Here is a 26,089-nt window from a genome sequence, read left to right on the forward strand (position 1 = left end):
ACCAGAAAGTAACCATTGGGGATGTTGAAATGCCTATAGTTATCCTTGGGGACCCAGCCTACCCCTTAATGCCATGGCTCATGAAGCCATACACAGGCAGCCTGGACAGGAGTCAGGAGCTGTTCAACTACAGGCTGAGCAAGTGCAGAATGGTGGTGGAATGTGCATTTGGCCGTTTAAAAGGTCGCTGGCGCACTTTACTGTCTCGCTCAGACCTCAGCCAAATCAATATCCCCATTGTTATTGCTGCTTGCTGTGTGCTCCACAATCTCTGTGAGAGTAAGAGGGAGACCTTTATGGTGGGGTGGGAGGCTGAGGCAAATCGCCTGGCTGCTGATTACGCGCAGCCAGACACCAGGGCGATTAGAAGAGCACACCAGGAAGCGCGACGCATCAGAGAAGCTTTGAAAACCAGTTTCATGACTGGCCAGGCTACCGTGTGAAAGTTCTGTTTGTTTCTCCTTGATGAAAGCCCGCCCCCTTTATTGACTCATTCTCTGTAGGCAACCCACCCTCTCCCTTCGATCACAGCTTGCTTTCAAAGGAAATAAAGTCACTATCATTTAAAAATCATGTATTCTTTATTAATTGATTATAAAAAGAGGGAGAGAACTGAGAAGGTAGCCTGGGTGGGGTTTGGGAGGGAAGGAAAAGGCCACTAAAAAAAGGTTAAAATAATGACAGCCTTTTGCTTGGGCTGTCCACTGGTGTATGGAGCCTTCCTCTCCCTCCCCCCCCCCCGCGTTCTTACACGTCTGGGTGAGGAGGCTATGGAACATAGTGAGGGGAGAGGGGGGGTTATACAGGGGCTGCAGCAGCAGTCTGTGATCCTGCTGCCATTCCTGAAGCTCCACCAGACGCCGGAGCATGTCTGTTTGCTCACGCAGCAGCCCCAGCGTTGCATCCTGCCTCCTCTGATCTTCCTGCCCCACCTCTCATCTCGAGCGTCTCTTCTCTCCTCACATTGGTCCCTCATGCCCTCACGTTGGTCCCTCCTGTCCTCACGTTCACTGGCATCTTTCCTATACTTTGAAACCGTGTCCTTCCACTCATTCAGATGAGCTCTTTCATTGCGGGTGGATTCCATGATTTCCGCGAACATCTCGTCTCGCGTCCTCTTTTTCTGACGCCTTATGTGAGATAGCCTTCAGGACGGAGGAGGGAGGCTTGAAAAATTTGCAGCTGCTGGAGGGAGGGAAAAAAGGAGAGAATTTTTTAAAAAGATATATTTTACAGAACAATGCTTGTACTCTTTCACGGTGAACAACACTATTCACATTACATAGCACATGTGATTTCTGTGCAAGGTCGCATTTTGCCTCTTAATATTGAGTGCCTGTGGCTTTGCTGCTAGAGATCACAGATGCAGGTCCAGGCAACAGAATTCGGCTTGCATGCAGCCATGGTAAGCCATTGTCTTTCGGCTTCTGCGCCCTCCTTTCCCACATACCAAGCAAAGCTCATTGAGTGCTGCGGTTTTCCTGTTAACCTTCAGCAGCAGAAAACAAACTAACCCTCCCATCCAATTCTCTGGGATGATCGCTTTATCCCTCCCCCACCATGTGGCTGGTATCAGGGAAGATCCCTGCTAGCCACACGTGAAAAGCTCAGCGCCAATCCCCTCCCCCCCCACGCTTGGCTTACTACAGGGAAGGATTTCTTTTCAGCCACAGGCAAACAGCCCAGTAGGAAGGGCCACCTCTGTCCCCTTAATTAAATTCCCGTATTTCAACCAGGTTACCATGAGCGATATCACTCTCCTGAGGATTACACAGCGAGATAAAGAATGGATGTTGCTTGAATGCCAGCAAACACCGGGACCATACGCTGCCAGGCTTTGTCATGCAATGATACCAGATTACTTGCTACTAGCATGGCGTGGTCAAGTGTCGTACCATGGAGGACGGAATAAGGCTGCACTGCCCAGAAACCTTCTGCAAAGGCTTTTGGAGTACCTCCAGGAGAGCTTCATGGAGATGTCCCTGGAGGATTTCCGCTCCATCCCCAGACACATTAACAGACTTTTCCAGTAGCTGTACTGGCCACGAATGCATCCCAAGTCCTCAGGGCAAATTAATCATTAAAAAATGCTTGCTTTTAAACCATGTTTTATATTTTAAAAGATAAACTCACCTGAGGTCCCTTCCATGGGGTCATGGTCTTGGGTACTGGCTTGGGAGGGTACTTCAGTCAGGCTGAGAAAAATATCCTGGCTGTTGGGGAGAACGGAGTGCTGTATGCTCTCCGCAAGCTGCTCCTCCTCCTCTTCCCCGTCCACAGAATCCTCAGGTGTGGCTGATGAGATTACCCCCGCCTCGGAATCCACGGTCAGAGGTGGGGTAGTGGTTGCGGCCCCCCCTAGAATTGCATGCAGCTCAGCATAGAAGCAGCATGTCTGTGGCTCTGACCCAGAGCGACTGTTTGCCTCCTTTGTTTTCTGATAGGCTTGTCTGAGCTCCTTGACTTTCACGCGGCACTGCTCTGAGTCCCTATTGTGGCCTCTCTCCATCATGCCCTTGGAGATTTTTTCAAAAGTTTTGGCATTTCGTCTTTTCAAACGAAGTTCTGCTAGCACTGAATCCTCTCCCCATATAGCGATCAGATCCAGTACCTCCCGTACGGTCCATGCTGGTGCTCTTTTTCGATTATCGGCCTGCATGGTTACCTGTGCTGATGAGTTCTCTGTGGTCACCTGTACTTTCCTGTGCTGGGCAAACAGGAAATGAAATTCAAATGTTTGCGGGGCTTTTCCTGTCTACCTGGCCAGTGCATCCGAGTTCAGATTGCTGTCCAGAGCAGTCACAATGGTGCACTGTGGGATAGCTCCCGGAGACCAATACCATCAAATTGCGGCCACACTAACCCTAATTCGAAACAACAATATCGATTTTGGCGCTACTCCGCTCGTCGGGGAGGAGTACAGAAATCGATTTTAAGAGCCCTTTATTTTGAAAGAAATGGCTTCATTGTGTGGACGGGTGCAGGGTTAATTCGATTTAACGCTGCTAAATTTGAATTAAACTCATAGTGTAGACCAGGCCTATGAAAATACAAACACAAACTAAGGGTGAAATGTAGCACCATGCAGAGGGTGTGGAAGGCTCTCTGCACTCTATATTAAGGATTTAGAGCAAGTGGGGTTTGAGTAGTATGAAAGGCCTTGTGCAGTCATTCTGCACAGGGCTGAATTTCATCCTAAAGCTATATGTGTTATTTGAGTTTACTTAATATAATCTGGCTCCTATTTCCATTTTATTTTGTTAGTTTTAACCAGATATTACATGCACACACCATAATTTAATAATGGAACCAGCACTATATTAAAATGCACTAGGGGAACTTGTAATACACACTAGCAGGGTCTACATGGCCCAATTAATATGCAGCACGTTAGTGAGCTTTAGAAATCACGCTCCTGTAGTGTGCATTACCCACCATGTAGACAAACTGTTAGATTAGACTCTGAATATTAACTAGGTACCTTTTAGAGCACACCAAGAGGATCTACACAGAGTGCAGCATGTTAGAGTGCTTTACAAATCACACCCCCATAGTGAGTTTGCTGGCACCGTGTAGACAAATCCTAACACATCCGAGGGCACCCATAGTGGATAATGGAGGAAACCTGCTTAAATAGGGCAACCTCAGGAAGTGGATTTTTTCCCTATTAAATTGAATAGGGCTATACTCATATGTAACACAAATGTCATAATTAATTGTCTGGGCTGTACCGTTGGAACACAGTTTTCAGTGTAATTGCCCTGTCATTTGTAATTCAAAGTCCACAAATGCTTGTACTGTAAGAATTGAGGATCAGAGCCCTGTTTATTACAGTTAATATTATAGGGATGAGTTGGAATCCACCAATGCATCCAAATTAAGTGACTTCTGCTTTTCATTAGTTAATCCAGTCTACAATAATTTTAAATGTATAAATTACTGAACAACCACCTGCTTTTACACTCTTCAGGCATGAAAATCTGTGAATGCAAATAATAGAGTCTAACACTTGGGCTTACTCCTGACAGAATTAGAACTCACAAAAAAACAGGTGACTAAAGGAGTTTTTGCTAATGCAAATCCTATCACGCTCTCACACTGTGTTAATACTCCAACACTGCATGTGTCTAATACACAGAGGAGAGGAGTCTGTGACAGCTCTTTGCTTGAGAGCCTGTCTCTCTAGCACAAGCTGTAAGGACTTGTGCTTTTAGCTCTGGAAGGGTTCAGTTCTTGGTGTTGACAAGCTGACACATGTTGCATGTTGGCAAGATTGAACATTGAGGTGTATGCTTCATACTTGCGGGGGGAGGGCACCCAGAGGAAGGAGGAGTGCAAAAGACAGACTTGATGCTGGAATGCAGGTATGCACCCTACTGCTGCAGACCCTCATGGCTGTATCCAATGTCCAGTAGTCCATGAGAGACTATATAATGTTTCAGAAAGTGAAAGGTGACACAGATTCCTTCACAGAGTTTCCCTTCAGCTGATAATTATGTTGTCACTGCAGGGCCGGCTCCAGGCACCAGCCCACCAAGCATGTGCTTGGGGCAGCACCTGGAGGGGGGTGGCGCGGCGCTTCGGCCAGAGAGCGGAGCCGCAGCGGGCTCGCCACCCTCCCCCGGCACTCCGGCCGGTCGGGGAGAGCGGGGCCCCGGCCGAGATTGCCGCCCTCCCCCGGTGCTCCGGCCGGTTGGGGAGAACAGAGCCGCGGCGGGCTTGCTGCCCTCCTCCCGGCGGGAGAGCGGAGCCCCTCCTCCCTGGGGCGGCAAAAAAGCCAGAGCCGGCCCTGGTCACTGCTAAATATGGAGGGTTGCTCTTGAAAGTACTTGCTTTCAGTAACTTTTAAATGGGGACGAAATATTTTAGACATGAAGAATTTACTGAGATACATCATAGCCTCTCATACCCTTCAGGAGGGTCAACATAGTTGAATGGCTTCAGCAGCGTGGTTTATTCCTCTGATTCCCAGGCAGGTACAGTTTCCTTTCTCCATGACTTTTGGGGCACTATCCACTGAAATAGTTTTTGTATTAAAAACTAGAAAATTAACAAACAAAAACTATATTTAATGGCTGTTAAGGACACAACCCACCCACCCAAAACCTTAAAAGCATGGAAAAAAGTTAAGGAGAAAGACATGTGCATTCCTTTCCACATTCATATTGCCTACAGCTGTGTTAATAACACACTCAAACACTCCATAAAGCTTTCATTTTCATCTCCTATCACATCCCCAAAAGCAATATGTACTCCAAATTGTCAAGATTGAATTCTAATACAAAACCTTAACAGGGACCTCAATCGTATTAATGAAGAATAACTTCCCAAATGCCTGGAATGTGTAATAGTTAGGGGAGCTGAGCTGTTGATAGATCCATCAGTGGCTATTAGCCAGATTATTCGGGATGTAACACCATACTTTGAGTGTCCCCTAGCCTCTGATTGCCAGAAGCTGGGAGTGGATGACAGGGGATGGATCACTTGATGATTTCCTGTTCTATGCATTCCCTCTGAAGCACCTGGCATTGGCCACTGTTGGAAGAGTGGATACTGGGCTAGATGGACCTTTGGTCTGACTCAGTATGGCCGTTCTTATGCAAGTGTCCTGGCAGAGTGGGTCTGTCTTTTTTTTTTTTTTTTTCTAACAACAATAGAAATACCGCTTCATAAATCAATTTACAGATCTGGTGCTGGAACTTTCTCTACCCAAAGATAAGGGCCATCTTCCATGAGTGCCCAGGCACTATTGGTTCACAGAGCAAAGAGTTCTAATGCTCTTTAACTGTGCTATCTGTTACTCCAATATGGGACTAGCAATTTCAACATGCAGATTGTTATTGGTTTAAAAATATCAGATGTGCAGAAAAAATAAAAAGCAAATTATTTCTTGAATAAAAAATAAAGTCACAAGTGATTTAGATGTAGTAAAATGGAGGATGAAGGATCACATAGCAAGCTATTCGTAATCCTGATTCCCAGCCCCCAGGAGAAAAAATGAACCTGTTGGGGGGGTGGTTTAAGTAAGGTCTAATTTGTTCTCCTAATAAACAGTATATTAGATGGATGTATAAAGCCAAAATCCTTTGAAATCAACACTTTTGATTTACTATGCTAGCTAAATATTAGGATTAATTTGTCTAGTGGGTGATGTAAATAAAAATGTTATTTTTCTTCCTCTGAAAAGGCCATCCTTTTCTGTGCTTAAACAGACAATTGCTCATAAGGAGGATTCTTGGGTGAGGGAAGGAACCTGTAATACTTACTCAGAACTCACACTGATTGTGATAGGAATTGTGGAAGAGTGAGCACTCCAGAAGAGCGAGGAATGCCAGGAAAACTGAATCAGCAGTGTGAGAGTAGTGTAGTTGTTAGCTTCTTCACAACTTAAATGTTAAACTTTTTTTGTGAAGATCTTTGTTTGTATCTGTTTTTTGTCTCTCTTTTCCTGCACCTTTATAAAATCATATTTAGTAGCGTTTATTAGAAAGTGGGTTTTTTTGGTTGAATTATTTATGTAGACATCAATTGTGAAGTTTATTTATTGATAAATCTAATCTTTGGCCTATTATACACCCAGTAGGTACACTAAAACTTGCATTAGCTCGGTGTGAAGCAAAATCTTTTTTCTTTCTTGCAGGGAGCAAGAGTGCAGAACACTGCCAAGAATTTAGGCGTGAGGGACCGAACGCCACAATCTGTCCCAAGGTAACTAAATAGTAGAATCAGTTGTTTGTGTCCGAGTCCATGATTTGTCTAGTTTGTGCCTAATCATTCTCCCAGTCACAAGCATGCAGCTCAAATTGACTTCACTGTACTTATGGACAAAGTTTGGCTTCTTAATATCCAGAGAATTACTTGGGTTTAAAACCACATAACTCCAATTACAGTAAACTAGTTGCAGAATTAAAATTTTATGCAATACTCCGAAGTTTATCTTATTGTTTACAGTCTCTCAGTTTGATTAAAATCTAATATTCGGTTGTTGAATAATAATGACACAGTGATATACTATAGATACATAAACAGGAATATATGTAGATAACAGATAATAGACCCACTGAGATGTTAAAATTCCAGTAAGGAAACAATGTAATATTTAAGAACATAAACAATGGAAAACAACAAAGCTTCATATCAGAGAGACTTCAGGATTCTGATCAATAATCAAAAGAGAAAACTGTGTGTGTGTGTGTGTGTGTGTGTGTGTGTGTGTGTGTGTGTTTTCCTTTTTTTGAGCTTAACTCCAAAACAAGTCAAATGAAATTGACCACAGTTTGATAAGTTACAAAGGTGGGGAGTTTGTTACCCAAGTGTTAAGAGCTTTGGAAGTAAAACCAGTAGTGTGAAATATCTCCTGAATTTATAGCATTTTGTGTTAGCAAGTTTTATCTTTGTTTTCCCCAAAATGGAAACATTAAAATTCATATCACATAAGCTGGAGCATGAGAGTGTTTTTAATGTGGAATGTGTTGCCATTGTTTCCCCTTAGCTTTCTAACCATGGGGAAGTCTCTGCATTCCCAACCAGTCAACACAGTATCTTCTGGATTCCCCAGCCCTTCCTTCTTAGGAACCATCTGCTTCCCCCCTCTTTCTGGCAACTCTGATTCCACCAATTTTTCTCCAGTAGGAGAACAGACCACTTAATGAGTTCCTTACAAAAATCACTTATGGAGCAACCAGGCATCACTCCTTGACAGTTAATCTCCTCTGCATTGTATCTGAGCTGCTGCTTCGAATATATGTGTCAGCAGGGATCCCACTGTGGGTGCACATGTACCTCAGACATGTGAGATCAGAGTCTTTCGAATAGCGGTGTTGGTTAGTTCCATGTTAGTGCCCTGTGCCACATTGTGCTCCTTTGCAAGGACAGAAAGGGCAGAGCAGGTGCAACCCTCTCTCAGTTCCCTCTTACTGCTTCTGGCAGCAAGGCAGAACCCACCTAGTGTCTGACCCATGACTCCTTAGAGAAAAAAGCAAATAATAGTGCCCATCTTTAAAAAAGGGAAGAAGGAGAATCCGGGGAACTACAGACTGGTCAGCCTCACCTCAGTCCCTGGAAGAATCATGCAGCAGGTCCTCAAGGAATCCATTTTGAAGCACCTGGAGGAGAGGAAGGTGATCAGGAACAGTCAGCATGGATTCACCAAGGGCAAGTCATGCCTGACCACTCTGATTGCCTTCTATGATGAGATAACCGGCTTTGTGGATATAGAGAAAGCAGTGGACATGATGTATCTTGAATTTAGCAAAGCTTTCGATACGGTCTCCCACAGTATTCTTGCCAGCAAGTTAAAAAAGTATGGATTGGATGAATGGACTATAAGGTGGATAGAAAGCTGGCTAGATCATCGGGTTCAACGGGTAGTGAGCAACAGCTTGATGTCTAGTTGGCAGCCAATATCAAGCAGAGTGCCCCAAGGGGTCTGTCCTGGGGCCAGTTTTGTTCAACATATTCATTAATGATCTGGATGATGGGATGGATTGCACCCTCAGCAAGTTTGCAGATGCTGTGGGGAGAGGTAGATATGCTGGAGGGTAGGGATACTGTCCAGAGTGACCTAGACAAACTGGAGGATCGGGCTGAAAGAAATCTGATGAGGTTCAACAAGGACAAGTGCAAAGTCCTGCACTTAGGACGGAAGAATCCCATGCACCGCTACAGGCTGGGGACTGACTGGCTAAGCAGCAGTTCTGCAGAAAAGGACCTGGGGATTAGAGTGGACGAAAAGCTGGATAAGAGTCAGCAGTGTGCCCTTCTTGCCACGAAGGCTAACGGCATATTGGGCTGCATTAGTAGGAGCATTGCCAGCAGATCGAGGGAAGTGATTATTCCCCTCTCTTCGGCACTGTTGAGGCCTCATCTTGAGTATTGCATCCAGTTTTGGGCCCCCCACTACAGAAAGGATGTGGACAAATTGGAGACAGTCCAGCGAAAATGATTAGGGGGCTGGGGCACATGACTTATGAGGAGAGGCTGAGGGAACTGGTCTTATTTAGTCTGCAGAAAACAGTGAGGGAGGATTTGATAGCAGCCTTCAACTACCTGAAGGGGGGTTCCAAAAAGGATGGAGCTAGGCTGTTCTCAGTGGTGGCAGATGACAGAACAAGGAGCAATGGTCTCAAGTTGCAGTTGGGGAGGTCTAGGTTGGATATTAGGAAAAACTATTTCACTAGGAGGGTGGTGAAGCACTGGAATGGGTTACCTAGGGAAGTGGTGGAATCTCCATCCTAAGAGGTTTTTAAGGCCCAGCTTGACAAAGCCCTGGCTGTGATGATTTAGCTGGGGTTGATCCTGCTTTGAGCAGGGGGTTGGACTAGATGACCTCCTGAGATCTCTTCCAACTTTAAACTTCTATGATTCTAAAGATATTTGAAGTTTGGTTTGGAAGTTTGCAAACTTCCCTGCAAAAATTCAGGTACCACAAAACACAAAGTGTAAGTATCAGCATCTTTCATAATACTCAAACACATTAAACATATTTTTATTTCTTGCTCTCTGGCTTTGTCAATGTCACAATCTCCTGACATCTAACTGCTTTATGTGCAATGATCACTTTATTTTGGATTCTGCCACACTTCCTCCCTGCCCTGCCAGATGCCTTAGTCTCTTCCTTTTATTATCTCTTTCTACCCGCTGCAATGATGCACTTTCTCTCAGGAAATATGTAGACTCCAGATTAGACCATTCTTAGTACGGTGTCACAGTGCTGCAGTGTGAGGGGAGATGCTGCAAAGCGATGGACATTTTCCTACCCTTTCCCATTGAACAGAAAAGTCCTCGCTACATGAGCCTCAAGTCAGAATAATTGTCCTTTATTTTTGGTATTAATGTGATGGTAACTTTACAAACATTTGTTAAAAGCCAAGCTGTGATGAAGGAGTTAATAGAAATGTCAGTGTCTTCATAAATGGAGGAGCTGACAAACACTGGCAGCACAACTATTTCAGACTGTATTGATCTTTTTTTGCATTGAACCTGTTACCTTGAGTCCTTAATTTCTTATTCTGACTTCAGTTAATGTCTCTCTCTCCAAAATTCGAAGGCTGACGTATGTAGTTGTGGTGCATCTGATGTCTGTCTTAGTCTGCTGGAACCCAAGACCAAATGGGAGCATTTTGTAGGAGATATACAAATAGAGAAAAAAATAAACAGCTAATAAAACATGTGATGGCCAGCCAGTAGGAACTGGGGCTGCAAATTGCTGTGCATATGTACTGCAGTCCTTGAGAGGGCCTAAGTGGTGCTGTCCTAAGTGGGGCTGAGGTTACAAAAGTGGAGCTGTCCTAAGTGGAGCTTCTGCTTGTTTGAGTGATGGAGAGAAAGGTCTGACTTTGCAGCTTGCATTTGTAGCAACTGGATCACCAAAATATAACTTCAGATTTAGTTTGTTTTGCCTCAATCAGACCATTTTAATAATAACAGTACTCCCAGACTAATATGATGGCTCTTTTTCATTTTGCCAGATTATACAAGCTATGCCAGCCACCACCTCCTGCTGGGGAAGAATGAAGAGAACTACCCAAGAAGTAATCAAGTAACATATTTTAAGACATTGGACTATACAGCAAAATTAAATGGCATTCTAGTAGAACGTGCCTGGAGAATTGATAAATAGAGGCCTTTCACTCAGGATAAAGAAGTGTCTTGTCCTTAATATTTTTCTATCAGCATTGGACAACTGACTTCTGGAGAAAATATTTCTGGACTCCATGCACTATGGTCTCCCTTCCATAAAACAGGAACTTTATGGGTTTTTACCTGGATATTTTACACTGGAATCAGGTTGTCTCTCTTGTGGCCAGTTCAGCAACGCAAATTACCCCATTATGTATTGGTAGCAGCATGAAAGCAAATTTCTAATGGCAAAGCCATTCCATCTGAACCATATAAAAGCTGTTCCTGTGTTCACAGAATGAGCTTGAAAGGGGAAAAAAGGCTAAAATAAATCCTCCAGAGTTTGACACTTGACACATTTGATCTCCCGTGCACTGCTAATTCCCTTCTTTCCCACCAATATTTTATCATAATTTCCTAACTTTTAGCAATAAGGAAGTTAACACTTCTGGTATATGCTATAAGTGCCTATTAAAAATAAGAATTCATCTCACAAGTAGTCCCATTGACTTCAGTCTGACTACTCATGTGAATAAATACTTACAGAATTAGCTCCAACACAGTAAACTCAGCTATGTCTTAAGGGGTCGATTGTTGTACTGGGTTTAAAGAAGCCTATTATTGCATAGTGAATTGATGGTGCTCTTTTACCCTTTTTGAAGTTGCCATAAGAATGAAAAATAAACGTCAGTTAGAGAAAATTGACATTATGGGTCCGATTTCCACCAATAATTAGAAGTTCAGACTTTGACCTGTAAAAGCTGTCTTAAATATACCTTGTTGTGCTTCTGTATTTCAGGGGTCTTCAAACAGTAGTGTATATCTTTGTACAGTATTATACATGCTATAATACAGGGGTTGGCAACCTACGGCACGCGTACCGATTCTGAGTGGCACGCAGCTGCCCACTGAGAGGAGGAGGAGGAGGGGTGGAGTGTACCGGAATGTACCACGCTGTGGGAAGAAGGGGGAGAGGGAAGTTTGGCTGCCGCAGGACAAAGCTTCTGCCTCCTGCCCCAGCAGGGAAAAGCGGTGGGTGGAGGGGCTAAGTGGGGCGGGGGGGCCGGGATCCCCTCCCCACCGCTCTCCCCTGCGGGGGCAGGAGGCAGAAGTTTGGTTCTGCGGCAGCCAAGATTTCCTCCTCCCCCGCTTCTTCGCACAACGTGGTGTATTCCAGCCCCTCCTCCTCCCAGAGGAGCAGAGCCAAGTGCAGCGTGCTGGCTGCTCCGTAGAGGAGGCAGAGAGAGGTAGGGACAGGCCTGGGGGAAGGGGGTGGAACAGGTCATATCCCTCCCAGCCCCCTGCCATGAGCCGCTCAGGGCAGGGGGCTGGGAGCACCCCCACGAGCCGAGCACCCCAGCCCTCTGCCCTGAACCCCCCAACACACACCCAGCCATTTGCCCTGCACCCCCACAGCCCCATCCGTCTGCCCTGAACCCCCACACCCCAACACACACCCATCCCTCTGCCCTGCACCCCCCACAGCCCCATCCTTCTGCCCTGACCTCGAGTTGCCCCCAACACCCAGCCTTCTGCCCTGCATCTTCACACACACCCCAGCCCTCTGCCCTGAACCCCCACACACACCCCAGCCCTCTGCCCTGACCTCGAGTCCCGCCCCTCCCCCAGGCCTCTGCCCTGAACCCCCCCCCCCAGCCTTGTGCCCTGCACCTCCACACACACCCCAGCCCTTTGCCCTGACCTCGAGTCCCCCCCCACCCCCACCCCTCTGCCCTGAATCCCCCACCCCCCACCCAGCGGGCTGAGCAGGTTGGCGGTGTAAGATCTGCATTTTAATTTAATTTTAAATTAAGCTTCTTAAACATTTTGAAAACCTTGTTTACTTTACATACAACAATAGTTTAGTTATATAATATACACTTAGAAAGAGACCCCTTCTAAAAAAACGTTAAAATGTATTACCGGCACGCGAAACCTTAAATTAGAGTGAATAAATGAAGACTCAGCACATCACTTCTGAAAGGTTGCCTACCCCTGCTATAATAGCTAAGCAGTGTACATTGAGCTAAGGGCAAACTTCTAGCTTTAAACTGGAATATTTTGCATTTTAGAGTATTTAAGATAAAGCATAGTTTTGAAGCTTAATATTTTTATACCAGCATATACAATATTTTGTCAGTTACATTTTACAGTTGTAGAAGTCGTTGGTTTTGGAGGTTGGTAACTTTATAATGTTATGGATTTAATTTGCCGCTGTATTGAGAATGTTGAGGACCATGACAAATATACACGTTTAATTGTTTTCTGGCCAAAGTGTTTTTAGAGAAAATAAATGCACCAAAATTACCCTTCACGTTCATGCACATTAAAGCAAAAACGATGTTTTAAAATATTGCTACTAGTTATAGTTAGATATTAGAGAGTAGCATATATAATCTAAATGTATAAGTATTTTCTGTACTACAGATAGTTATAGTTATGCTTTGGCACAAAAACTTTTACATCATAGATTTAGCAGATCTATATTTACTTATTTATGAATTTTCAACACATTTATTAACTCTAACTCATACAGAAATATGTCAATACAGAGTTGTACTTTGCAAAGAGTGTTCTTTATGTAGGACATACAATGGGTTTATTACTTTTCTCCAAAGGAGAAATTAATATGCCTACCTTCTTCAGTATTCTTGATTTTGCTATAAAGAACTTAATTTTGGTAACAAAGTAAATATTTTTGTATACACACAGGTGTATATGTGTGCACATATAGCTGCAGTGTGTGTGTATTCATACCAATTAAGTAGTGATCCAAGCTTAAATGTAAAATCTATTAAATTTCCTTAAACTGTGACAAAAACAAGTTACACTGAATGTTTCATAAAGTCACAATTTTCCTTCCATTCTGTATGTTTACACCCTTCTAATACTTGTTGGAAGGTGTGACTTTTTGATGCGTTTTGATAAACACAAAATTCTATTCTCATGGTAAGATATACATGAAATAGGAAAACCTAGGTTGTTTTTCTGGGATGACCCAACACTTGTAGAAAATAAAGGGTTGGGGTTTGGTTTCATATAATTCCTATTATAGTCAGAGAATCTCACAGTTTGCATATTTTACTGAGAGAGGGAGTAGGCTAGGATAATCCCTACTCCATACAGAAAGTTTCAAGAGCTCTTCAGCTTCTGCTTGGTTGAATACAAGAAATACATGGAATGCACTATTTTCTCATGCCAGGGATGGTACCACTAACTGTGTAGCACATGTTTAGTATGACGGTGTCATCATTTAGTATGAGCCCAAGTCTTCATGTGAGACTGAACTACATAACATGTTTATTTAGAAGCAAGGGTACATCTACACTACAGCGGGGAGTCGATTTAAGATACGCAAATTCAGCTACGTGAATAGCGTAGCTGAATTCGATGTATTGCAGCCGACTTACCCCGTTGTGAGGACGGCGGCAAAATCGACTTCTGCCGCTTTTTGTCGGCGGCGCTTACTACCACCTCCGCTGGTGGAGTTAGAGCGCCGATTCGGGGATCGATTGTCGGGACGCGATAAATCGATCCCCGAGAGGTCGATTTCTACCCGCCGATTCAGGCGGGTAGTATAGACCAGACCCAAGAGTGCTATCAGGTGAGTGAAATTGACATTGCTGCATGATATACCCAAGTGAAGTGAATCTGCCACATGAACATATATTATCAGGGACTAAATAAGGAGACACTACTTTATTGCTCCCTATTTTTGAATATAAACTGAGTCACATTGACAGTGCAGGAGTGTAAATATGCCACCTGTGTAATATGGTTGTTTTGATTGGCTTTTATTTGCATTTGAAAGCACAGGATAATAGATATTTATTAAACATTGAGGTCAGATTGGTATTAGACAAAGTCACTGAACCAAACTCTTCAATTAGAGTTTTGTCTGAGCAGGCATTGAAGATTTTGGCCCTGTGTTTGTGCATCTATTTTTACATTATATGCTCCAAATACCTCTGGGGTTGGGAAGACAAAAAGAGGTGAGTGCCCAGCTCTACTTGCTCTAGGAAACACATTTTTGAGGGTTTATGCAACTCTCATAGGTTCATTATGCAAGCCACTTCCACCTCTTAGAACCAATGGCCTGTGCTGTGAATGAATGTAGGTTTTAGATAATGTTTGCAAAGGCACCTAAAGGGTTTAGCTCTCAACTCCAAATGAATTTCTATGGGAATTGGGTGCCTGACTTGCTTAGCCGCCTTTTGATAATCCCCATCTTAACCATTTCAGTTGCAGACATCTTGCAGTTTGCATATTCTCACACTTGACCCCATTTTCCAAATAAATCACACATCCTAACACATTTAAGCCCCAATTAGTTCAGATTGGCATTGAAGAAGCCTTACTCTTAAATTATACATTTACAAATCTTTGTAACTGACTGTGCCGGATGTCTTTACCCCCATGGTATGTACACACACAGGATTAAAAAATAGTTTCTCATCACACACATTATGTTTATCCTCTCATAAATTCTTATGCTTGCAAGTGACAAGAAGTGATAACTTACTGGAAATGTTAAATCTTCTTTTCTTCTGCAACCAGTTATGTAGCTTATTTGTACTGCAATATATTACAGCAATTTGGGGAGGATAACTGGTGTGTGTAACTTATTTTTTCATACAAATTAACTAAACATCTGTGAAGAAAATTTAAATAAATATGTGTGTGTATATAAAAATGTAATTGCCACTGCACCTTAGTGGTAATTACAATTTTCATTCTATGAAGGATATATAGAATATTTAAAAATCTAGAAGGAAAGGTTAATAGCCATGAAATAGTTAATCCATTACAACATTCATGTCTAGAGGAAGATTATGCTTTTATTCTAGGGTAGAGCTGGAGTGACAGGGACAGTTTCTATAACTGCCATCTATATGTTATTGGCTGTTTAAAAGTCCTGGTTCTTTGAAATGAGAACTGATCCAGTCTGTTCCTCAAAATTAAGAATCCGAATAAATTAAAAATGTCATAACACTTACTATGTTGTCCTTTTAGATTTTAAATGTACAAATGTAAGATAATAAATTAATTCCAATTTCTAGTTGTCAAACTTAGTTTTTTTGCATTAGATATACACAAATGTAAGGTGTTTTTGCTATCAGCAAAAAAACCTTCAATTTCAAACCCTCTGAGACAACTTTTTAGTATATTTAGACAAACCTCTTTGGGTTTTCAGCACAAGTGCTTCAGTTTAACTTCTTAGTGCAGTCAAGAGCTGCCAGAGCTACTCTTTTGATTGTTTTGGCTCTAAACCAACAAACTAAATTCCATTAGGCACTATAATAATTATATTTCAATCAGTAACTTCATTGATTAGACTCCCATGTACAGTATAGGATTTCAATAATTCAATCAGTTTTTATTATGCCTCATGGTTCTGCTTTTACTGAAAGAAAATGATAGGTGAATGGCATCAGTTTTTGTATCACTAATCCATTGTTAGATATATTGTATATATAAGAAGACAAGTACCTGAAGATGTGAGTACCTGTCCTGTTGCATAATGGTTAAACAATAGTTCAAAATAGGAAAGTATCATTGGTTGGCTTCAAAATTAGAAGCTTTAAAATCTAAAGTTGTAGTATATTTATGCAAATATACTTTACTTGTTAATTTTGCAGCTAGGCAGGTTTGTGTCTGCCAACATAGTTGCTTATTTTCACTATTGTTGTTTTAATATGCTGTCTGCAGGATAGTTCTTAAAATTAACACATTGCCTTAAATGTTTTCTCTCTATGTGCTCGTTGAAAATTGCACATAGTGCTTTTCTAATTGTACTCCATCAGTACACCAAGCATTTGTAAATTAGATGGAAATCCATACCGATCTCAGGATATCTAGATTTTGATGTATAAAAAGATATTGAACTCACTTATTATATTTTTTGTAAACTGACTGCATTGATTTTTATATACTGTATATATTCATTAACCATTTTTCCTTCAAGAACATAACTTGTTAAGGATATTTTCGCTGCCTATAACTGATGTGGGCTTTTTTGCATATAGTCTCTGTGTGTGCCTGCTATGTGTGTATAAATGCATGTACTGTATACATAAGAGATGCGCAGATACTAATACCTATGAGCAACTGCAAATTGCCCAGTGACTGACCATGCCAAGTTGTCATTTCTAGGACTGTCCTCCAGAAAAGACAATTCCATGCTAGAAATCTTTTTTACTTAGAATTGAAATACCATCTTGAAAATTATTCCTCCCACAGTCCAAATGCACAGGGTAGTGGATTCCCAGGTTGGTACATATTTGCAATTACCCATAATTGAAAGTCATGGTTATACCCACAACATATTTAGTGTATGTATATATGTACTGTATGAATACATATTTGTCAATTTAAAATGATTACAGCAGCACTGATCCGTTTGTAACACCATAGAGTGTGTGAAGTCAATTAAGCTTGTGCAACACTTAAAAATGTTTTAATTTTTGCATTGCAGTAGATGCGCATATTTTTCAGATGAACATATTTTTGTAACTCCTCAGTAAAAGTCCTAGAGCATTACTGCTTTTAATATATATATAAATACATACATTCATACAGTGTATCAACAGTTTCTCTTTGAAAACTCCCAAACTAGCAGCCATGTGCTTAGATAATTTTAACTTTGTTAAAAATAACATTTGTAATTTAATGTTAAATCTCTTGACACGTGGATTTTCATTACATATTTTCTGGTTTGTAAAGCATCTATGTAGCAGACTTTGAGTCAGTTACTATATTGATTATGGGTTAAACTAATACTGTGTACTTTTTTAGAAATGATTTATTTTTTTAGTCTACCTATTAAAGACTGGAATACTAACAATGTATTGCAAAGCACCAGATGGTAATAAAATAAACATTATATGGCCATTGTGAATCTTTCTTTATACAGAGCATTTAAATAAATATATGATGTTTATTTTTGTAAAGACACTTTCAGTTTTACTGAACTGTTTGGTACACCACCCATCAGAATTCTGCTGGTAGAGAGTAAACGTCAAACAACAAGAATTGTATTTTTAAATATATACTATTTTTTTCAAAGAATGAAGGGCAGAATTTAGGAACTTTGGTGATGATTTGATTTTCTTTTCCAGTGCCTAATTCCCATTTAGGCACATGTGTAATATTGAAAGAGTTGGAGGTAGGCTTGCTCATGACCACTGTGTGCCATGGGATGGATGTGCCTAATTTTCTGCTGGCGTGGTCAAGGATTGTGTGTCTAAGGCCATGTCTATACGTGCAGAGCTGCAGTAGCGCAGTTGTATCCATATAGCTGCAGCACGTCTGGTGAAGATGCTCTATGCTCTCCTATCATAAAAAACCCACCTCTGCAAGTAGCAGAAGCTTCTCCCTCTGACATAGCACTGTGAACACATGCTCTTATGTCACTCAGGGAGTAGAATATTCACACCCTGGAGCAATATAAATTTTGCCGACATAAGCTGTAGTGTAGACATAAGATTTTCAAACTGACTTTAGAAGATGAAACACTTGGGATTTAGATGTGTCTCAATCACTCCTAAACCAATGGACGCAAGTGTAGGTGCGTAGATCAGCTCCTGGTTAACTGATGAGACTGTGGCTCAGCTCCAAAAGTTGATTTAGTCCAGTATCCTGTCTTCCAACAGTGGATAATGCCAGATGCTTCACAGGGAATGAACAGAACGGGTAATTATCAAGTGATCTGTTCTCACTATCCACTCCCAGCTTCTGGCAATCAGAGTGTAGGGAACACCCAGAGCATGGGGTTCCATTCCTGACCAACTTGGCTAATAGCCATTGATAGACCTGTCCTCCATGAACTTATCTAATTTTTTTTTAACCAAGTTATAGTTTTGGCCTTCAAAACATCCCCTGGCAATGAGTCCCCACGTGTATTGTGTGAAGAAGTACTTCCTTTTGTTTGTTGCCTATTAATTTCATTGCGTGGTCTCTGGTTCTTGTGTTATGTGAAGGAGTAAATAACACTTCCTTATTCACTTTATCCACACCATGATTTCATAGACCTCCATATCCACCCCACCGTAGTTGTCTCTTTTCCAAGCTGAAAAGTCCCAATCTTTTTAATCTCTCATCATATGGAAGCTGTTACATACCCTTCATCCTTTTTATTGCCCTTCTCAACACCTTTTCCAATTCTAATTTATCTTTTTTGTGATGGGATGACCAGAACTGCACAGAATATTCAAGGTGTGGGTTTACCAAGTATTTATATAGTGGCATTATGATACTTTGTCTTATTATCTATCCCTTTCCGAATGATGCCTAACACTGTTTGCTTTTTTGACTGCTGCTGTACACTGTGTGGATGTTTTCAGAGAACTATCCACAATGATGCCAAGATCTCTTTTTTTGAATTGTAGCAGCTAATTTAGACCCCTATCATTTTGTATGTATAATTGGGATTATGTTTTCCAGTGTGCACTACTTTGCATTTATCAACACTGAATTTAATCTGCCATTTCGTTGTCCAGTCACCCAGTTTTGTGAGATCCCTTTGTAACTCTTTGCAGTTTGCTTTGGACTTAACTATTTTGAGTAATTTTGTATCCTCTGCAAATTTTGCCTCCTAACTGTTTACCCCCTTTTCCAGATAATTTATGAATATGTTGAACCACACTGGTCCCAGTATAGATCCCTGGGAGACACCACTATTTATCTCTCTCCATTCTGAAAACTTAACTGTTTATTCCTACCATTTGTTTCTTGTCTTGTAATCAGATACTGATCTATGAGAGGACGTTCCCTCTTATCCCATGAGTGCGTACTTTACTTAAGAGACTGTGGTAAGGGACCTTGTCAAAGGCTTTCTGAATGTCCAAGTACACTATATCCACTGGATCACTAGGGACCACTGTGATCATCTAGTGTGACCTTCTGCATAATTCAGGCCATTGTACTGCCCTGAATTAATTTCTATTTAGATGTTTTTCTAAAATATATGCTCTAGTTCAATCTTGAGTTGAAAATTGCCAGTGATGGGGAACCTACCTCCTGTTAAAAATGTGTGCCTTTTTTCCAGTCTGAATTAAAATGATACCAATGAGCCATACACTATCTGTTAGTGAAGATCAGTGTGGCCTTAGAAGCTAGTTACCAATCTGCCTAACAAGTGGTTAGACCACAGGCAGCAGCAGGTTTGCAACAATTTAATTTTGGAGGAGTAAAAGCAACTGAAATATTAGACTTTGCTGAGCAGCTGTTCCTCTCCCCCCCCCCCCCCCATTTGTTTATTGTAAGAGCAAGTTATCAGCTCCACTGTGTTCTGAACATGGCTTCTAGGACACCACACTGATGTCTTTTTGAAAATGCTCATCCCATTAGCCAGAGTGGAACCTCATGGTCAGGAGCAATAGAGAGACCCTTTCATGGGGAAGAAGCCTTATTGCCCAGGAGCAGCTCAAATAGTGTTGCAAATGCCCTCTCTTTTCCCCATCTGCACCTGCAGTGACTGGGGACTGCTGCATCGCTCTTCTCCTTCCCTCCCTTTTCCTCATGATGTGGGGAAGGAGTAAGCTGTCATGTGCTGCATCTAGGCCTGGCTCTAGCATTTGTTCTACCCACCACTACCATTGGATGATGGGGATGGTGCAAAGCTGGGTCACTGGCTCCCATCTAGTATAGGGGAAAGGGGCAGACACAGTTTGCTTCCCAGCTGGGATAACCATTAGTTAATAAAGGTGCATCCGCTGCATTTAACCATATGATGGTCTCATTGTTTCTCTATCCATGTCAATCCCACCTCTTGGCACACTCTAATCTCCTCTCAGGCCTGGTCTAGGCTAGGGCTTAAAGGTGCAATGTTAGATAGCTCCATCTACCACCTTCTAAAACTTTAGTCAAGACAAGGTAAGTTGTAATTTAGCATATACCAAACTGGACGAGATGAAGCATCCATGACCAGTGCTTGAATGGACAAAATTTAGGCCTAGTTTTAAAATAAAAGCTGCACAATTGTAAAAATTCCTTTCTGGTGTTGGGTGGCTAGTTTTGGAAATAGGAACTGATATCAGAAGTTTTTAAAGTTCCTCCTGGAAATTGCCTTAAGAATTCAAAGAATTCAGTGGTCCTGGGGCTGTAAATGAGTATGGCTGAATAATGACCACAACAGCTCTGTGTAACATTATAGCTGTCTAATGTTTATCAACTATAAAATGCTTTGAAAAAAAAACACCACATCATAGAGAGAAAGCTCTTCACTCACAACTGGAATATAACCACATCTAGGGGAGGACTATAGCAGCTTTTCACTTTCTTTCTCTTTCACTCAAACAGTCTTTCAGGTCTAAGCTGTTGCTCAAACTTTTGTTGACTTGTCCTTTATACACAATTGCTAATTGGTATAAAGCAATTTAGGAAAGCTTGCATTCAAATGGCCTCAGGGAAAAAACACACCCAACACTTAGATTTTATGAGCTTCTACAGAATCCTGTGCAGGAAATGTCCAATAGGGCAGCAACTTCAAATTACAGCAAGTCTTGGCTGCAAAATGTTTCATTTTAATTGAATGCTGAATTACTGAGATGCAATAGTGACCATACAGACTAAGCCCTAAAGCTTGACCTGTTCCTTTACCATCCTGAGTCATGATCATCTCATTATTGATAGTGACAATCTGTAGCAATGCAGAGATGAGAAATGAAGGACATGGAATCATGAATGATTTGTGACCTCGTCCATAAATGTGCATAAATGTAATAAAAAATGTTTTGGTGAAGTTTTTTAGCTAATCAGTTATCATACAGTGGTGCCTGGAAAAAAATTCAATTACACAGAGTGTCCATGACAGCTCACATGTTAGGGGAAACTATTACTATAGTATAATAATGCCTTTAATGAGAGGTAATGGAGCACACCAAGCAGGAAGGGATTAATAGGCTACTGAAGGCCCAATTAGCCCAAATCGTGACAGCTGGAGCATGAGGCAGACTTTCAGAGAGGGGCTTAAAAAGAAGAGCTCTGGTGGGGAGGGAGATGGTGCAAGAGCTCTCATTCTGGATCATAAGGTTGGCTAGGGCCTGGGGAAAACTAATGTCTAGCAGAATTCCCAGACGAAAGGGGAGAATTTGTTTTATGTTGCTTCATGCTTGTTTTGGGCTTTGAGTGCCCTACAAGAGAAGAACTGTAAGTGACCTAGTTGGAGGGCTAAGTCACTGTAATCTAGAAGCAGTGGTGGCTGGTGGACTTTGGGGCAGATGGGGACTCAAACTACTGTTTCAAGTGGCAGTGGTAGGAGCAAAAGTGGCAGAGACTGTTGGATGCTGCAGGAGAGTCAAGCCCCCATTTGGTCTGTGGTGTGGTTCTCTGCTCTCCCAGAGTTTTTCCTCACTGAGTTGCTGTTGAGCTGCTTATGGAGAATCACTCTGGGACCTGCTTCTACTGCTGAGTTTTGTTCTTTTGCTCCTGGGGAAAGGCATGACTGTAGAGAGTGCTCACATGCTGGGCTCTAATTTCCCCAGGCTGGTGTGCTCTAGGTATCTGTTTAGAGTGTGCCAGCAGGGTCTACATGGGACAGTTAGAGCAGAACATGTTCCAGGATTCTACAGGCACCGCAGCCTGTGGCTTGGATGGTGAATCCAGCATCCCACAACCTCACTGAAATCAGCGTGCCACGCTGATGAGTCAAATATTGCAAATCAGTACTGTGTGCACGCCACAGGAGTGGCGGAGAAGAGTACCCCAGAGGCACTATAGATCTGCCATGTTTTTGTGTTAGACTTGTGAGAGACGTGTGCATGTGCATGCACACACGCCCCTTTTAAAAAAAAAATTAAAGTGTGCACTTGCTCCTTTGGTGGGGCGGGACCTTTTGCCTTCTATACGAGAGTTGCAACTGCCTAAAAGGTGCTAGAGCAGTGGAAGACCAGCAGGGATGCTAAGTCTGAGTGGCTGCTGCACCACACACACAAGACTGCCATGGGGACTCTGGTACGGAAGTCCTCTAAGAGGGAGCAACTACATATATAAATCGGAAGGCAGAGTTGACCCAATGTGTTTTTTCAAGACTAGACAAGGACAAGACTGAATCCTTGTCTTGCATGAAATATCTGCCCGATGACCTTCACTGGTGACTATTTCCTTTAAATGCTGCTCAGAATTATTAAAAAAAAAAATCTATTACTAATGTTCTCTCTCTCTGCAATTAGGATGTGCTATGTGTTTTATTTTATTATAATACTACACATGTAAATGATATTTGATTCTTTCTGTAGAATATTAATTGGCTGAAATTGTTCTCTTTTATTAATGGGTTTCTTCCTAGGCACAAGGTGTTTTGTTCTCTTGGTACCATGCATTTCTAAGAGATTATGCCACATTTAACACACCGCAGACTTGTATCACCCTTGAAAAAAATTGAATGCCTCCCACTTTTGCCGGGGCACCAAAAACATATTTTTAGTATTCTAATCCTCACAGCTGCTTTACAATATCTCAGTGCTGAGGACATCATCCTGAGAGGTACTTAACGCCTATTATTCCTGGCCAAGAAGTGGAGGAATACACATCCATCAACAAGACAGAACAGAAACTATACATAACTATATCTGAACTTAGATGAAGGAAATAACGTGAGGATGCAAGGTAAGAGGACAAGTGCTCAATGGTGTGAAAAACATGAACAAAATGTGCTGAGTGTCTGGCTTCTGCTGAAAGATTTGAGAAATCGATGCAGAGTGGCTGGACTCCGGCCACATGATATTATTGGCATACATCACTAAACAACCCTCACATTTTAAAGATTAGATTCTATTTAAATGTCTGTTCTCTTGATTCTTCATCCAGAACATGTTTAAAGAAGTACAAGTTTAGCTACAGGATTTTTTTGTGGGGCGGGGGGTTGCAATTGTACTTGTACTGTTGCTGAGCATGAAATATTTTTATATTTATACTTCCGTTAGGAAGCATCATGGCCTCTAGAAATTGGGGAGCACTCTGACAGTGTGTATATTACTGTGAGTATCAGAAATAGCAATCGAGTGTATTATCTGGTTCAGGTCCCAGTGTAGTGAATTGACAAATTTCCATTGGCTGATTGAATGAATCAGAAATACCTAGACTTCCATCTGAGCGCCTCACTAGCTGAACTCTTGTCAACTTCATTAGCTCACCTAGATTAGTAAACAAAAAATGGCCCAAGACGGACTGCTGTGATAGGATAAGGAGAAACAGCGTGCAGGCAATCCCAGGGGACTGATCAAAACCAGCCAGTCATACAGTAGGTCTTATCAAACCAATACAAGATTGCAAACAACTGAATGTGATTAACTGCATCAAATACAGTTCTGCCCAGCACCACAAAAGTCAATAACATACCATCATCAATATTAAGAAACAAATGTGCTTGTTATCTTGATCAGTGTTGTAGTTTGTCTGAAACCAGACTAAGTGGTGGTAATCTGTAAATTCAATACAACTGTTATTCTGAAACACGATCAAATATTTTAGCAATATAATAGACACTAGTCAATGGGAAAGTTGATCATGCTTTTATGCATCCTTTATTAAGAGGTGGCCTTACAATAGGTTAAATGGTTTGGAATTATGACAGTACAGACTTAAAAATTAATAGTGTGAGTAATACTTGGAAATAAATAAGTACAGAACTGGCACATGGTTGATGGACACTTGTGGGCCTGAGATGGAGAGAACAGACTGTAGACTTTTATTTCTGGACTAATTCCCTGGCCTTACTTTAAAAGAAAGCATTAAAATCTGAAACCTCAGTACTGTATTCAGTTGCCTCATGTAGATGCTCATCACACAAGAGAAAGGAAGGGATAGAGAATTTCTGATGGCCTGGATCTTAACCTTCCTTAAAGAAAAACACAACTTCTGTCAGAGGTGAAAGTAACATGCCACAAGGGGCCACAACTGTGGTTCCCTTAATAATAAATTTGTTAGTCTCTAGGGTGCCACAATGCTTTTCACTAATGCTCAGACATATAGGGCCAAATCATGGTCCACATGACTGGCAAGGAGAAATTTACCATTCAGTTTAACGGGAGCAGGATTTGGTCCATTATCTGCAGTCTTTACATCCTCAATTGCTAGGAAAGTAGGAAACAGAACTTTTGAACCAGTTAGGATATAAGTGGAATAATTACATATATTGTACGTTAGATAAATGGTTATAAAGCACTTGATTGTCCAGTTTAAATGAGGCCAAAGATGGTGCTGCAGAAAGAATAATAGAGATTATTAGTTTGCCCCAAGCCATATCCTTAACATTTACATAGGCTGTAAACCATATGAGAGCAAAAGGTCCAAGATGTGTCCTTGCTTATGCACAGGGACATTGATAAAGTTCAAAGTAGAAGCAGTGATAATGGGTACTGACAGAAATGTCTCTGTGGCTGGGAATCTGAAAGTGATAATGGTTCAAACTGGGTAGCTTGCTACTTTGTCTCCCAGGACATATTAGCATATTAAGACATAATAAGGTTGTATCTATGGAGGGAAAGGTGATAGCAACACTAATAGGTGTTCTACTGGTTGGGGGTGGGAGGGCTGGATGATTTAGGAGATAAGTAATGGGATATGGAGTGTTTCACTTCTATATCACTAGTTCACACGTGGATCAGGTTGAAAGTGAATAACAAACATTCGGAGATTATGTATATTCTGTGGACTCTGTGAAATGAATGTGTAATCACAGTCTAGTTCCCCATTCTTCTCCCCAAAAATCTTGTTCCTGGTTCAGTAATGTTCAGATCAAAGCATCATCATTACGACTGAGACCCTTCTGGCAGACTCATCAGAGGGGCCAAACAAAGAGACATGGGAAATGAATTCTACCCATGACTGAAGAAGGTATTAGAGAGGTGCCACACGTATTTAAAAGGTGGTGAGTCAAGTACAATTTTCAGTTTGTTTTCATTCTATCTTAATACAGTACATTCCATAGAGTTGGTCTATTAACTTCATGAAGTGAAGAAATATAAAGTACAGTCAGATTGTTGCAAGATTTGATAACACATCAGTTCTGCTTTTAATAGAGTGAAACCTCATTCACCTTTTGTGAAATTACGGTTTTAGTTACAGTACTGGTGCTCCATTCCACATATAGCCAACTCCCATACCTTTTAAGGAAGATTTATTCTAGAAAACACAAATATTTGCCAAACCAGATTTCAACAGAGGGGGGAAAAAATCTCTTTATACCTGTGTATCAAAGTGACGCTCTCACATTGTCCCAGTCACAGGATTCTGGCATGAAGATAGGAAAAAAACATTCATGGTATCCGCCGTGTCTGAAGGCAAAATGTACACTGTACCAATCCAATGTAACTGTTTTCATATTCAGAAGTTCTATCCTTTGGTTAGCAAGAAGCTAAGAGTCAGCCACCGGAGTAGTGCAAAAAGTTTTGCATGTAAAGCAAAATCTGTGAATGTTGATAGTTTATCAGTGTTATAAAAGAGGCAAAACAGATCATTTATTTTCTGC

The 26,089-nt window shown here is 41.6% G+C and overlaps 1 protein-coding gene and 1 long non-coding RNA gene across 4 annotated transcripts in view; both read left to right on the forward strand.

The window, feature by feature from the left end:
• The window catches only part of PREX2 (phosphatidylinositol-3,4,5-trisphosphate dependent Rac exchange factor 2), a 394,877-nt gene extending 383,779 nt beyond the window's left edge, over positions 1 to 11,098 (forward strand). For 2 of the 3 annotated variants that reach the window (XM_065585714.1, XM_065585712.1), the window contains exons 39-40: positions 6,641 to 6,708; positions 10,470 to 11,098. In XM_065585714.1, coding sequence (XP_065441786.1) covers positions 6,641 to 6,708; positions 10,470 to 10,515 — 114 coding nt within the window. In that variant the 3' untranslated portion in view covers positions 10,516 to 11,098. The remainder of the gene's footprint in view (positions 1 to 6,640; positions 6,709 to 10,469) is intronic. The other variant, XM_065585713.1, reaches the window with a different exon arrangement.
• A 9,990-nt stretch (positions 11,099 to 21,088) lies between these two features.
• Positions 21,089 to 25,493, forward strand: LOC135981160 (uncharacterized). Its single transcript, XR_010598123.1, has 3 exons — positions 21,089 to 21,768; positions 23,062 to 23,226; positions 25,346 to 25,493. It is a non-coding gene; the product is annotated as an uncharacterized LOC135981160 (long non-coding RNA).
• The last annotated feature ends 596 nt before the right edge of the window (positions 25,494 to 26,089 follow it).

Source organism: Chrysemys picta, chromosome 2, assembly GCF_011386835.1.
Source record: "Chrysemys picta bellii isolate R12L10 chromosome 2, ASM1138683v2, whole genome shotgun sequence".
Taxonomy (NCBI): Eukaryota; Metazoa; Chordata; order Testudines; family Emydidae; genus Chrysemys; species Chrysemys picta.